Here is a 15,518-nt window from a genome sequence, read left to right on the forward strand (position 1 = left end):
GTGGCTTTCCTAATATTATCCGTAATGAGGCTCTGGATTTAACTAAATGTATCTCAAGAAAGAAATTAACTTCTATGTTTTTTATACAGAAAAATTTGGGCCTGGTTGGGTTAGGATCTAGTCTCATTAGGTATGGTTCAGTTAACTCTTCATTTTCGATTTTTTTTAGAATTTTTTGTTTAATTTTCTTGGTACTTTTATGTGCCATTTACTGTTTCGATGGAGAGAATGAGAGAGAAGACAAGGACAAAAAAAAAAGCAGAAAAGGGAACAGAAGGAAAATGGTTTTCTCTTTTGCTTTTTAGTTAGTGTACGGAAGAGAAAAGAAGAAAATGAACTTCTTTTCCTAGGGCTACTTTCTTTTTCCATGCCCCTCTCTGCTTTCAAGAAGTGGATAGAAAGGAAAAAGATTTGGAAGATGTATTTGTCTTACAACTCTCGCTGTCTCCTCCTTTTTCTCCTCCAATTTCTAACCAAAGTAGAGAAAATGATTTTGCCGTAACTTTCTCTTCTCCTGTTCTCCATTGAAATAAAGAGCCCAACATGGGGAGAAAGAAATGAAAAGGAAAAATTGTGGGTATAATTGTCCTTCAATTTGCTGTAGTTATTTGATATGATTCTACTCATAAGGAATAATATAATTATTCCTATATCTTACAATGATTCCGGCCCAAATCTTATAACCTTTATCTAGACCTAATATGATTAAACACAAATTTGAGATCATGTCATCCAGATTTTGGTATGATTATACTCAGTTTGATGCAATACAGTTCAAATCTGTACGGGCACAGTTGATTATTTTGATTTGAATTCTAAAAAGTTATTGAAAGGCATTGTCAAAACCCGTGTCTAAAGTGATTACCAGAAAGGTGCACAAGTTTAGTTTCCTTAGGCCAACAAGCCTTAATTTGACTTCCAATCTATTTTTAATCTTTTAATATTCATCTAGTCTTCCATGCCTATACTTTCTTTTCTCCTAACAAATTTATAACCTTAATCAAAAGGTTGTGTTTAACTGCTATATTTTCCATCTCTCCGTGATGTGTCATATTGTTTTGGCCGTTGTTCAAGGTCTCATTAGGGTATTAGTATAGCATTGGACACCCCACATTGCTACTATGCATGATCAAACTCCAGAATTAGGGAAACCAATAAGCAAAACTTGAATTTACATAACCTTGAACATCATACCTGAGGTTCAATCTGACAAATTCTTTCAGGAAGTCTCGATGATGGGTTTCATTAACTCCGCCTGCGTTCTTTAAAGAAACAGATGAAAGAAGAGTAAGTTAGCTTTCAAAAATAGTATTTTTTGCAGCTAGTGGAGTAATATTGAAAATTTCATATATACCCATGTCTAACATGCTAACAAAAGGGAAAAAGAGATAGTGACAGATGGACTGCTTTGCCTTGTAAAAACGTACCTCTGGAAGAGCAGTAGCCACCACACCAATTTCAGAAATAATTACTGGCTTTAAAGTCCATGTATTCCTCGTATTGTCTACAAGAAATATCACCATCATCGAAACACATCCGAATTCAGAGAGCACAGATTAACCTACCCATCGGAAAGCGAATAATTCAAGCAAGTTTGGTACAGCACAATGTTCATCCATTGTCTCATTCAGGATAGCTACCAAGAAATTAAAACTGCAACTAATAACTTAATATCTAAAGATGAAGATATTTATATCCGACAAAAGAATACTTCCAACATGGAAAAAAAGAAAACCAACATAAAATCAAAGTTCTACATGATTAAGCCCTTGAAAAACCAAGAAAGGGAAAATGATTTATAGCCCTTTGTCAAGCAGAAGCGCAACACTATATAATAGATAATTCAGACATCACAAGTCATTGACATAAAAAGTACTATACTAACAATAACTTAGTTTCCCATAGGGTATAGAAAGCATCAATCTGTCACAGCATACAAGTAGTTAAGATGAGAAAATAATAACATAAAATCAGGACACAGCACTACGCTTCCTGCTTGAGCTTGACTGTTAAAAGATAAGCCAAGACATGTTAAAACAGGACCACTCTAGAACGGTCAGTATCGACACACATAGCTAGCTACCTAGTAATAATTAACTGTAGCAAATAATAATTATCAATATTCTGCATCGCATAAGTCTGGATGTGCCAATAGTTTAGTTAGGGTCATGATGGTGATAGAGACTGCTTAAGGTTGGCTTGCTTTCCCAATTTGGGCATCAGATTCAGAGAGTTCTTTATGGTTATTATAACCAGAATTTTGTTCGTTTCTGTCGACTCTCGGATCATCAGTTTTTCTTCCTCCCATCTCCCCCAATTTTTCCTGCAAAATCCAAACAGACAATTAAGTACCTACAACTATTATGTTGCGTACGTAAAATACGACCACAAAGACAATTGCTTTGGCACCTTAAGAGAGGTGTTCTGAGAAAGAAGTTCATCATACTCCTTCCGAAGCCGGCTTAACTCCGCTCTAAGGGAAGCATTTTCCTCCTTTAAAGAGTCAGCACGTTGAGCAAGCTCCTCACATTCAGCCTGTAAGTAATAACAGTGGATCATAATAATACATTCTTGTTTTTTTGGCTAGAAAAAGAGACTAGAAATATACTTGCAAAATAAAGAATAGAATGAATAGAGTTTCAGCATGCATGCAACTCATTACCTGCTTGCGCAATCTTGATCTACGAGCAGATTCCCTGTTGGATTGCTTTCTTCTCTGCCTTTTCAATTCTCTTTCATCCTGAATATTAACAATGTCAGAAAAAAATACAGAAGCAGAAGAAATCATCTGTCCTTTTAAAATCTAGTACAACTCTATGGCAACTCTCGAGTAACCTATCAGAGGAGGTATACAGAGTCTAAACATCTAAAAAGGCTAGTTTAACCCCAAGTTGCAACCAAGGCCATAGATGAATTCGTGTGCAAACCATACGCAGATCAATTTCTGTAGGCTGAGGCAAATCTGAAAGATATATCATATTACAATCTAAGTGACAACAATTTGATTTTTTTAATATACTTTTTAATGTACATAATTGTACAAAAACAAAACAATAAAATCCATCATCTCCCATCTGCCCCATTAGAAATAGAAACTACAGCATGTAAAACTGGACATTGACTAAGCAGATATAGCAAATACATTAAAAACACTCAAAATGGACATATGCAGTTAACTCAGCGGTAAAATAGAACAATATCTTTACTGGAAAATAGAGCATCCGATACTTCAAAGGTGCACTAGAACAGAATATTTCTTTTTCTTTCCATTTTCTTAAATAGTATTGTGTTTGATAGCTCAGCAGATGTAATTGTGACTAACATGTTGAGCAAAGACGTTTCCGGAAATCACAGAAAATTTAATCTAACCTTTGCACATTTGATAAAGAAGTTTGTTTGAAATAAGGATAGTAGAAGGTGGAACTAAGATAATACCTGAATCAAATGCTCAGCTGGAACCACAGCTCCTCCGACAGCAGTGGTCGGTACCTTGCCACGTATAAGAGGAAGAGCCGCTGAAGTTGGAGGACCCCAGTAATCCATGCCGATATTTAAGTTAGTAGTGGGTCCCCCTACCGGCATCGGCATCATAGGCATAGTTTGATTCAACATCCCTTGTGATGGCGAACGGGTCACGCCATTCTGAGAACCATGTGCACGGTTTCCACTCTGGGGGTTTTCTACTGTCATGTATTAAGAAAGGCAAGAAAGTCATTAGACGTTTGTTTATTAGGTAAAACTGTAAAAATGTACTGGGACCCCATTAACTACAGGTCATTTTGAAGTAGACCCCTCAAAATTTTTTTTAATTGACACCTAATCTTTTGTTCATTTTAATTTGAGTTACTACTGCCAATATTACTGGGGAGTCCATTAACTTTAACAGCAATAAGCCAAATTTAATGGCTCAGATTGCTTTTTAGGTAATGGAATTGCTTTCTTCCCTAACAGCTAATTGCTGATAGATAATGAAGGCATCAGCTTTAACGGAATCCCCAATTTAACCAATGAAATAACTCAAAGCAAAACAGGTAAAAGTTAAGGCGATGAAAATAAAATGTTGAGGGGTCTATTTCAAAATGACTAATAAGAGATGGGGTTTTAGTACATTTTTTTACCTTATTAAAACTGAAATATAAACCCAAGTCATATGCCTACCATCGAAGGACTCCTCTCCGCCTCCTGTCTTTGGCTGCGAATCCTGTGAGGTTCAAGTTGAGCAAATTTGAGACAGCTCAGTTAACTTCAGATTCTCACAATTTAAAACCTAGAAAGAGCAAAAAGTACTGATGCAAAACAATGAGGTCACTGGAAAGCTCAATCCTATGGGGAAAAGAGCAACAGCTATCATTTCAAATTTGAATAACATAGCATGCAGAAAGAAGTATTGACTTCCTTCAGCTGGCCATAACATCACCAAAGATGAGGCAATGCTTGTGACAGGTAACAGGCGTTTTATCCAAAAGAAGTATTCTATACACTATCAGAGTTGTATACAAATCAACAGAATGAACAGTATCAGTGCTCACATTCTGAGAGTTGGCGTCGCTTCCTTCACTTGAACTGTCACTTCCACTTTCACCACTGTAGGAACAACAATTTCTAAACGTGATTCATTGTTCATGACTAAGAATATAATAGAATTTCAAAACAGTATTAATCAAGTGCATTAAATTAACAAACCTTTGAGAGAAGACTCCATTTGCTGATACTCCAGATGTTTTACCGGGGTCATTATTGTTCTTTCCTGTAATCATATTCAAGCTTCCTAAACTCCCTTTGGATCTTTTCAGGGGGCTTTTTTCCTTGCCTTCAGAAGATTTTCCATCTGAACTGCCAGGAGTGGTTCCCTGAAAGATGTAATACATAAGACTCCGTTCAATGCCAAAAATGCACCAGTTAATTAACAGCCTCTATGGCCCTGTTGTCCAGCATAGTGCTGTTTGAAGTAATTCTGTTTGTGTACTGCTATCAAGAGCACTAAACTAGAATCCCCACAAAAACTTCTGTGTGAAGCAGAGTTAGAAGCTCTAAAGGAGCTTTTGCTTTTACTCTCGGTTTCCATCTGTGGCAAAAAAGCACCAGACTTTTTTGATTGCCAAGCACTCAACTAGAGGCAGCTGCAACTGAAGATATAGCAATAGCAGGGCCAAAATAGCACTAAATATAAGGATGTGGTACTCACAGGAACATCAGCATTTCCATTTGAAGGAGGCATGGCATAAGGGCTGAATGGATGTGTTCCCTATCGAATGGTTGTACAATGAACCAACGTATAAATAAGGATGCTAAATGGGACTATATAAGACTAAGAAGAGTATATTACCGGAGGCATTGAAGGATGAGCATACAGCCCTCCTGGAGGATACATGACATACGGTGTTGGTGTTCCATAAGGGGGCATCATGTGCTGAAAGAGAAAGAAGAATAAAAGTTAAAAATCATTGTTACAATGCCACTGGACATTACCAACTTTTATCATCCTCACTTCTAGCAATTCACTGCTGAGGAACCCTTTTCTACATTTTCTATCTTAAAGGCGTCTCAATCAAGAGCACAGACTAGAGAAGAGTCTCACAGCTCAAGCGCACCAGCTATATAAGCCCCTCAGACACATGCATTTTACTTTCTCCTTCTATTTGCAATACCACTAACAAGAGTAAAAAGGCACGTAACGTAACTAATAATACCACTAGTTAGCAGCCTGTTCGTAGGATTCCCTGTAAAGGATGCTATTGTCACACACTAAGTAGTAAAAACTTCTCATCTTTTTTTTTTCTTTTTCCCTCTTAACCCAATTGCTGATGAGGTTACACAGTGTACCTGATTTTACTTCTAAAGAAGTTTCTAAAAACATCTAATAAATAAAGCAATTACTCTCTCTTCCAGAAACAAAGGGTGGGAGAATTACACACAGGTTGCTGAATTTTTTTTGCAAATATTTCATTTTGGTAAGCAATCCTTTTAAGTGAACATGCGACACTTTAAGCTTAGATAAGTGCTCAAAATAAGCCCTTTCAGCCATCTTGAGTGACGTAACTTTTGAAATAGTTCAAGGACCGCCAGTGAATTTGAACCTAGAAACAAGAGTCCTATGTCAAATTATTACAGTGAACAATTATCGAGCTTCCACCGACGAGACACAAAAACAGTCCGTAGAATCAAAAGCAATTAAGACAACCACTGAGATATTAAATAGCACCTGAGCTCCCCACATGTAAGGATGAGCCTGGGGACTCGATGCTACGGGTGAGTGAAAGAACCCTGGTGGGATCGGCGAGTACGCCTGATTATTAAAAATGGGAACATATCAATCAGAATCTCCTCAAATTAAGCAATTTATCCTTAAAAATACAGCAGAATATTATGGAGTTCAAAAGCTTACCCACCTGAAAACTAGACCAGTCAGGGTATACAGGGGCGACCGACGCAGAGGTAGTGACCGGTTGTTGTTCCTGATCAAGAAGACACAGAACAGATAACTTTGTTTTTATTCCAAATTTTTACACCCAATACACTTTCAAAACTTGCATCTTTCACTTCTTCGATCCAAACCGTCCTTAAACCTAGTCAAAACCTAGTGTTGCTGGTGATGAGGCTCAAATCCATCATACAAAAGCAACACTTTTATAGGGTACAGTTCAATTTCTCTACTGCAGAATCAGAATTTAATGGCTTAGATAGATCAGTAGTAAACGAATTTAATTACCTGAGCCGAAGAGTTCTTCGGAGCCTTGGCCGGAGAATCGGTCTCACTACCTCCCATGATTAGTCAATCTCCCACTCTCCCTTCCCACAACCTCTATAATCTCCCACTCAAACCCTCCAATCCATCCTTCCTAGACACAATCAAGCCCGGATCAGCCCCAAATTGATAAGATCAGTCGAGAGATCCCGCCTCAATCCGCCAAGCGATCTCCCAACAAACCCTAATTCCCAGAAACCCTGGAAATCGCGACAAAGGTCAGATTTTGACCCATTAAAACGATGGGGAAAGCGACAGCAATCAAGATACAAAGCGGATTTTGAGCGGAAAAAAAAAAAACAGAGTCGAACCGATCGATCTGAGGTCTAGGTTAGATCTGTAGAGAGGGAGCTCGATTCGTACCTCAATCGATCGGGATTCGTCCCGAAGAACCGGAGGGCGATCGAACGCGAGACGACGACGACGACGACGACGACGACGATGACGATGATGAGGTCCACGAATGGAGGGATGGATCAAGGAGTTGTTAGCGAACGAGGAGAAGAGAGAGAGAGAGAGGGGGAGGGAGAGAGAGAGGAGGGCAAAATAGGAATTCTAGGTTTTACGAGGGGTGTGAAGCGGTAAAAATACCCCGCACTTGGTAAATTTACAATGTGATGCCTCAACTATAAATTCTGTTGAAAATCGCCCCTTGAACTTTTTTATTTTACCCTCCTCTGGGTAGGGCCGCCAACAAGTCGAACACGAGTTGGATCTGGTCCGTGTCCGTCCGTTCGTCACTAAACGAGTTGACCGTGAACCAACTCATTAAAATATAGAGCTGAAAATTTAACTCGTATTCGGCTTGTTTATTTTCGAACCAGATACAGAGCTGGCTCGCGAACAGCAAATTAGATTATTAGCTTTATTAGTGGATGAAAAGTTGAAAAAAAAAAAAACAAAAGTTAAGAGTCTTAATTTAATAATTACAGTTTATAGAATATAGATCTCATTACATTTGGGTCGGCCCAAAATCCAAATAGTATAGTAGCCAAATGGGCTTTTTTTGCAAATAGCCCTATGATAAAATTTTATTTTAAAATTGGTCTTGTCAAAAATTTATTTGCAAAAATGGCCATGCCCCTGTCACACAAGCACCACGTCAACGCCATGCGGGTAGGGCAGGAGTTTAAGTTGAACACGATGAACAGTTCACCGTGTCCAATATGATATTTGTATTGGACACGGTGAACTATTCATCGTGTTCAACTTAAACTCCTGTCCTGCCCGCGTGGTGTTGACGTGGCGCTTGCGTGGCAGGGACAGGACCATTTTTGTAAATAAATTTTTGACAGGCCAATTTTAAAATAAAATTTTATGAAGGGGCTATTTGCAAAAAAAGCCCTAGCCAAATTCATGTGTATTATTATATATAATATTTCAGTCGAATACGAGCGAGTTGAGCATAGCTTGTTTTCAGTTTATTAAGACTTCGGACTAAAAGATTCAGCTCAGATTCGATTCATTTACTAAACAAGCGATTGATTCTGAGTACATTATGAATCGAACACGAGCTAATTGCTAGCCTATTTATAGTCTAGCTTATTTTTAACTTTGTCGCCCTATAATTAAAAAAATTATATTTATCTATTTTGTGATAACATTGTTACTTTATCCAAAATGATCTACTATTAAATAGTAGAGTAAAATTTATTTATTTTTTATCTACGCAGAATAACTAAGTATAATTATTTTAAATGACAGGGTGACAAAATAAAATGATCTAAACCTAAATCACATAGTTTAATTCAACTTTTTCAACTACCGGATGGCGAAGTAAAAATAAGATAAACATCAGGGGCAAATTAATTTTATCCTTTTTTTATTTGAACTATTTTTAACACTTAAAGTGAGAATTTTATTAAATTTAATAATTTTGTCAATCATTACAAATTATATAGCATTATTTTGTTCGCTAAATATTAATTTAAAATTATAAAACCTAATAGAATTATATTTTGATTCAGTAAAATCTCTAATTTATTAATATAAATAAAAAAAATACATATATAAAACAACTGAACCCAATTTTTATTAATTTTATTTATGATATTCTAAATCTTTGAGGTGACTATTTATGTTTTTTTAACGTTGTATATTAAGGACCGGAGTGAAGAATTTACAAAAGTACGGAGTTTTCTTAAAAAAAAAACCAAATACAAAAATTAGGAGGGTTAAAAAGTTAAAAAAAAACCTAGCAGATTAATTGCTTAAACCTTTTTAAATCAAATTAATATTTTACTAAAGCCCAAGGACTAAGGGGCAATTATACGACAAGAGGGTGAAACGCGAATCGGTTATAGCCAAATGGAATGGGGAAACGCGGTTCTCGCTCGGTGAGCGCGACGGGCACTCGGAAAAAGCGGTTCGACTCGGCATCTCAAGCCTCATCTCAATACTCTCCTTCCGGCGGACGATGTGGACCGTCGATGTGACGATTGATTAAACCAACGGTGCGATGTAGGTGGTTTCGAGATTTCTTCATGTTGTGTGTCGATTTGGTTCTTGTGATTTGGATTTTATTAATTTAATAATTAATCGATTTGAGGTGGAACTTACTTATATTATTTTTTAATTAAAATTCCATTTTTATGGTAAATAACACTTTTGATACTCAAACTATGAGGTCTGTGACATTTTGGTCCTCAAAACTTTGGTCCACGACTGATTCGGTTCGTTTGTGGAAGTTTTCAAACCGAAAAATTCAGTTCGATTGGAGTAGTTTTAATATTAATTCCGAATTTAAATTCAAAAAATTTAAATTTTTATTTTTGAGGATTAAAGTAAAAAATATGCAAAGCTTAGGGATCAAAATTGATATACAAAAGTGACATGGTAGTTTTATTAATTTTAGCACTTCTTTTAACAGCTGAACATAATCACAATAAAATTAAGAGGGTTGAGAACTTGATTGTAAAAAATATATTAGAGACCGAAATAAAATTGTGCAAAAGTTGGAGAATAATGATAAAATTAGCTATTAATAAAAATATATGGCGCCATAAGACTTCAAAATAAGGGGAGACTTTCTTTAGAGTTCGCATATGAAAACAAGCCAAACCGAACCGACCCGAATACCGAACTCGAGCCCAACTTGTTTACTTTTGGGTCGGATCTTTTAAATAGTCAAGCCCGAGCCCGCCCCATTAAGCTTTTTGTGGACCACTCGGCCTACCTCTATGATATATATAGGCTTCGTTTGGGATTGCGGGTTGATTGCGTTACGTGCGGTGAGAATTGTTTCCGTACGTAGTTTGTTAGAACTAAAACCGAGAAGATCTAGTTCGTCGGATGCGAAAATACCAAAAGAGATCCGAGAAAATATTTACGTGGTTCGGCCAACGGCCTACGTCCACGGGCGAAGACGGAGCGAAAATCTACATTAGAATCAAAGTGGTGTACAAAATATGCCTCTCTCACAAAACCCTAATCCCAAAAATACACCCATATTCCCTCTCTCATCTTCCGCACTAAATCAATAGAAGAAAGCACTAAATCAATAGAAAAAATGGTATATTTATAATAGTGGCTAAATCCTAATACGATTAGGAATACAAACCCACTAAGATTAGAAATATCTCGATAAATTAGGCATAATTTAAACTTAACTTAATGGGATAATTAAAACAGAATAGAGTTAGAAGACCTTACGGTACTAGAATTTGAGAATTGTTTCTGTACGTAATATTGTATTCTGCATATTGCGTTCCGCATATTGCCGTTAGTCAGTTACGATATATTTTCTGCAGTCCCATCGGAGAACGCAGAAGCATATTTCTATATGCTTTTTCTCAACCCCATTCTACCTAATAGCGTTAGATAGACCTCAATATCAAACTAAGTCATAGTCCAACTCTGAGCGCTGACACCTCTAAGTCGCTAAACCCTGAAGTCGATTACACCGCTCTCAATATCTTTTCAAGTAATTTCCAACATCATATAAAATTATATAAAACAATCATTGTTCTTCAAAGATTTAAGTCACCGAAGAATCTTCTGACTCTAATAGAATTAAAGAATGTGAAACGATCGATACGCTTCAGAAGCTTAAATTATTAAAGAACAGTAATTTTAATATTTATATTCAACACAGCAAACACGCAACCCTGATCAGAACCATTTAACTAAAATACCAATCAAATAATATTTCATCAGTGGCATAGGACACTGTTACATCAGTTGAAAGCAGGGGGAAAAAAAAAAGAAAAAAAGAAAAAGAAGAAAAAGAAACAACCTTACACATTCATCCCTCTTATACAACCTTAGATTGATGGGGCTCCTAATTGCACAGCAACAAAGGGTTAGATTTTGATGAATCTAAAGAGAATTTCTACACCGGCGCGAGACATTTACTCGCGCCGCGCATCTCCCCCACAACAGCAGCGGCAGCGGCAGTGGCAGCAGCAGCAGCAACAGTTACGGAAAAAGTTTGAGCAACTAAAGCACCTTAGGGTTAAACATCTCGGCCGGATCGACCAACACGAGCAATTAGGCTTCTTGCATCGGAGTCGGCAGCAGCAGTTAGTAGTGAAAGTGGTGGTGGTGGCGGCGGCGGCGGCGGCATTGGCGGCGTTCGGCTTGTAAGGCTTCTTGGGGAGGTCTAGGGTTTGGCGGATCTTCTTGAGCCGGGCTGCGGTGGTGATGCTCTCCATTTCGCGGATGAATTTGCACAAGTGGCGGATGTAGTCGGGGTAGAGCTCGAGATTGCAGTGCCCCCCTCCCTTGATCCATAAGGGCTCGTAGGGTTCCCGCGCTAGTTTGTACAATCCGTTCCCGTGTAGCCAATTCACGACGTCGTCTTCGGTTCCCTGAGAACTTAAAAACAGATTTATATATACCGTCGACTCCTCGAAAATGCCAAAATAAGTATGGCTAAATTGAAGCCATTTGAAACCTACATGTTAACTCCACGAATGTTTACGGTACCAGCGCTCACTCTAAAGTTGGAAAATTGTCTTAATATGATCATATTTTGAGATGATAACAATTTTTGAATGAAATATGTAATGTAGAGGGTGTTAAGTGCTAGTGATCTAAGCATTGGAAGTGTTAAATAGGACTCGATGTCGCAATCCTCTCTTAAAAGGCATTGGATTGACGAAGTTGCACTTCGGCTGTAAATCAGGAATACTGAGAGTGAAGACATATGTTTTGCCGTCCGTCATGGAAACACTCAGAAGATCTCGTAAGTAGCCACGGGCTTAAATTCTCGAAAACAAATTCCATTTGAAGTGACACGAAGTCGCCTTTCATATAAAGAATCAAAATCGACCCTACAAGTAGATAGCTTTTTCGACCTCAATCCAAACGCCCCCTTAGTGGAGCTTCTCCATTCATTTGGACCTTTTCTCTAACTATATCCTAATTCAAATATAAGTTTAGCCAAAAAAGAAAGAAAAAAAGCACGACCATGATTGATAATTGGTTCCAACATTAGTAATGATCATTTAGGTGCATACTTGGGCATTAGAATAGCAATATATATTATCATTTGACAAGAAAAAAACAACAAATACTTACATGAATTACAAGAACCGGGCATTTGACCTTCTTTATTTTGTTAATGTTCTGCAAAAGTAAGTCGATTAGTTAGTTTTTAGCTCAAAAATTTCGATTAATGTACGGATAAGTTTAAAAGAGATAACAGTAATTAGACTCGCGAGACTTACTTTATAAATATCGAAGCAGAAATTGAAGTTCACGTGGCAGACCACGCGAAGGCCCGACAGTATAGCGCTGTGAAGAATAACGCCGCGCAATCTCGGCAACCGAGCCGCCAAGTGGAGCGTGGGCCCGCTACCGACCGATTGCCCGTACAAGATCAAATCCTCCTGGCTGATTCCGTATTCGGTTTCTAGACACTGGTACACTGCTTCGATGTCCGCGTATGTATTCGCTTCACTTGGCTATTCACCACAACAAAAAAGAAGGGAAAAATAAATAATTACATTGTTTAATCCAACAAGTAGAACACCAAAAGAGAGAATATATGTAAATTGATCGGAACGCCGAGCATTTGGCTAACAAATAGTCCGAAAGTTCTGCTGCAGAGCAAAGCTGATATGAGCTTTGAGGCCGAAACTGAACAAGCTGTAGAAGAGATTTTTAGCACACAGCTATTTAGTGCTTCTTTGAACAGCTCTACTCAAAACAGCACTAAATATAGAAGCTCTGGAGGGGCCAAACAGGCTCTACTTCGATTTTCAATGTCCGAAGGCTGGTAATAATAAATTATAAAGCACGGTAAAAAGTCGATTAACGAGCGATTTCACGGCCAAGCAAAGTAGAGAAACGATTTTGAAATTCAAACATTAACTGTATTTCAAGCTGTATCAAGATATCTGTTTTACAAACTACAGGAAAAGCAATTCAGTTAGTTCTCTCGACACAAATCAAGTTTTCAGCATCGATAGGATATTGCTTTTGATTCCAAATTCAAGTAAAGTTTACTTGATTGAGAACTAGTAGTCGGGACTAAGTAGAGAGGCGACCAACCTTACCGGTTGATGCTCCATATCCAGAATAATCATACCTGCAGATGTTAAAAATTAAAAAGATATCTTATGGAAAGAGGATTAAGTAAAAATAAATAGCGCTTTCATCTGCAACTACAATAGATCATAGGATCAACAACCAAAACTTTCAAGCTCCAAATGGACATAGTAAGCAAGCATATACAAAATGCGAAAACTATACTCATGAGTTTAATGCGACAAAAAAAGTGGGCGTCCTCACACTGCCGTATATAACTCTTTAAAACAGTGAATTGCGTACAAACCCTTCGAACTTGATACCGGCTATAGCGGACTACAAAAGTGTTACATTGTTACTATTTAATTCCGAATGGAAAAATATTAAGGGATTTATTAATCTTTTCTCATGGATTCAACAATAAATCAAGCTTTTCAGGTTAAACCAAGGAGAAGCGCTTCATTGCGATTCTTGCCATCGCATAATAAATTGGCTTCATTTCCTTACCAATTAGTTTTTTTTAAAAAAAACACTGCATCCAAATTAGAAAAAGATAGGCTCTTATAAACAGAAAAATTAACAATTTATTACTGCAAAAGAAATCAAGAAATTGCACTCATATGTTATATTACATATTTACATTCGGCAAAATTCTTCAAAATTCGAAACAATTTCCAATGAATTGCGATTGCGGTCTCTAATTTCCACTCAAACAGATCAGTCCCTGAACTTGCCTTATTTGTTCTCCCAGATATGTTATTCATTAGATTATATGACAAGTTTCGAGCAGATGTTGGAAACTTCGGGAACTAAAAAAGGGTTTGGTTCTTCGGAAAAGATTGGAAAAATGCTTTCCGACAGAAAAGTATTTCATCGAAAACACCCTTTCCAGCAGTTTTCCAGATAAAAAATTCAGAAAACAAAAACTTTTCCAGAAAAACTACTTTTTTGAGGAACGAAACGGACAGAAAATACTTTTCCCGCTAGAAAACTGTTTTCTGGGAAATTATTCAAGTAACAAATCAGAGACCAAATTGCAACTTGTCGAAAGCGCATGGACCACCATTGCGTATTACCATTTAATTAATGCATGATGCAAAAATTAAATGATAAGCTCAACAAGCTTCAGAAGACAGCAGCAGTCAGTTTTACTAAATAATATTCTCCCAAGTGGGGCAGCATGATGACAAATTGACAATGACTGTCCATAATCAAACAATCCAACATGTACTTGAAAATTTTGAAACAAAAGCAAACTGCAGGACCATATTATAGCAATCGAAAACAACTGCTTCTCTCCAAAGCAGCGGATTGAACTCGACCCGGAATCTGTCGGAGTTTGAATATGAACTCAGATTTCGAGTCGAGTTTAGATCGTCACGCGACCTACCGCGAACATGACGAGAACCCGATCTCTGTACTCAAATTCGAAGCTAAATCGCAATATCAAGTCTTAATGATTCGAAGAAAAATGCAGGGTCATAAGAAGAAAAACAAACTGCTGTTGAATTCACCAGTTGAAGTAGACCCAAAATCTGTTTGGTATTATTTGGTTTTGAATTCTGGTTCCTGGTCAAATTCGGAATAAAGATTCGGAATAAAGGGTGGCCCAAACGCGATCCGAACCACCGAAACCAGATCTAAACTCAAATTTGTTGAATGGGAATAGGGGAATGGTCCTGACGAAAAACTGAAATAGCAACCTTGGAACACCTAAATGTCTAAAATGATGATACAAATACTCAATATATCTAAATGATGATACAAACAAATCCTACAGTACTACATCACAATTCACCTCCTTTTTTAAAAAAAAAAATTGCCAATTTTCAGAACAAAGCAGAGAATCATAAGAACGAAAAAAAAAAAAAAAAGCAAAAGATAGAATGAAAACCCTCCAGTAATTATCTCAAAAATCCAACAAAATACACAATCATAAGAACAAAAAATAGCTTTTTTTTTAAAAAAATTACCCCTATATGAGCAACCAAACAAAATCCACAGAACCCAAAAAAAAAGGGAAAAAAATAATGAAAAAAACAACTCCACTAACCTCTCTTAAAACTAGGTTAAACTTTACCTATTTCAAAAAAAAATCTAACAAAATACACAACTGTAAGAACAAAAAGCTGCTTCTTTTAATCCCATATAAAAGAAACCAAACGAAATCTACAGAACCAAAACAAAGGGGGGAAAAGGCCAAAAAATAGAACAAAAGATCACCTTTAAAAATTCGGCTAAAATTCAACAAAATATACAATCATAATTACAAAAGGCTGTTTTTTTTTTCAAAAAAAAAATC

General features: G+C 37.0%; 2 protein-coding genes across 3 annotated transcripts; both read right to left on the reverse strand.

Moving 5' to 3' along the window:
* Positions 1-1,776: 1,776 nt before the first annotated feature.
* On the reverse strand, positions 1,777-7,304 carry LOC109705021 (bZIP transcription factor 16-like). 2 transcript variants are annotated; one of them, XM_020225785.1, is made up of 13 exons: positions 7,109-7,304; positions 6,710-6,945; positions 6,390-6,455; positions 6,203-6,286; positions 5,327-5,410; positions 5,186-5,245; positions 4,684-4,850; positions 4,530-4,584; positions 4,159-4,201; positions 3,436-3,680; positions 2,663-2,740; positions 2,410-2,535; positions 1,777-2,323 (listed from the first exon to the last, which is right to left on the reverse strand). In XM_020225785.1, exons 2-13 carry the CDS (start codon positions 6,764-6,766, stop codon positions 2,189-2,191), a joined length of 1,200 nt encoding a protein of 399 aa, XP_020081374.1. In that variant the 5' UTR covers positions 6,767-6,945; positions 7,109-7,304; the 3' UTR covers positions 1,777-2,188. The 2 variants fall into 2 exon arrangements, with proteins under 2 accessions (XP_020081374.1, XP_020081373.1); XM_020225784.1 differs by having other exon boundaries at positions 3,436-3,683; positions 7,109-7,303.
* A 3,548-nt stretch (positions 7,305-10,852) lies between these two features.
* On the reverse strand, positions 10,853-15,460 carry LOC109705020 (protein ABHD17C-like). Its single transcript, XM_020225783.1, has 4 exons — positions 13,246-15,460; positions 12,415-12,651; positions 12,266-12,313; positions 10,853-11,553 (listed from the first exon to the last, which is right to left on the reverse strand). Exons 1-4 carry the CDS (start codon positions 13,273-13,275, stop codon positions 11,095-11,097), a joined length of 774 nt encoding a protein of 257 aa, XP_020081372.1. The 5' UTR covers positions 13,276-15,460; the 3' UTR covers positions 10,853-11,094.
* Between the last annotated feature and the right edge of the window lie 58 nt (positions 15,461-15,518).

This window comes from Ananas comosus, unplaced genomic scaffold (assembly GCF_001540865.1).
Source record: "Ananas comosus cultivar F153 unplaced genomic scaffold, ASM154086v1, whole genome shotgun sequence".
Taxonomy (NCBI): domain Eukaryota; kingdom Viridiplantae; phylum Streptophyta; class Magnoliopsida; order Poales; family Bromeliaceae; genus Ananas; species Ananas comosus.

Coding starts and splice junctions, on each gene's coding strand:
- LOC109705021 (XM_020225784.1), bottom strand. CDS start 6,766: ATGGGAGGTAGTGAGACCGATTCTCCGGCCAAGGCTCCGAAGAACTCT. Junction 4,585..4,683: donor AATGGAGTCTTCTCTCAAAG/GTTTGTTAATTT, acceptor TTGTTCCTACAG/TGGTGAAAGTGGAAGTGACA. Junction 3,684..4,158: donor CGGAGAGGAGTCCTTCGATG/GTAGGCATATGA, acceptor AATACATGACAG/TAGAAAACCCCCAGAGTGGA.
- LOC109705020 (XM_020225783.1), bottom strand. CDS start 13,275: ATGATTATTCTGGATATGGAGCATCAACCG. Junction 12,652..13,245: donor TGGATATGGAGCATCAACCG/GTAAGGTTGGTC, acceptor TGTGGTGAATAG/CCAAGTGAAGCGAATACATA. Junction 12,314..12,414: donor TCTGCTTCGATATTTATAAA/GTAAGTCTCGCG, acceptor TTACTTTTGCAG/AACATTAACAAAATAAAGAA.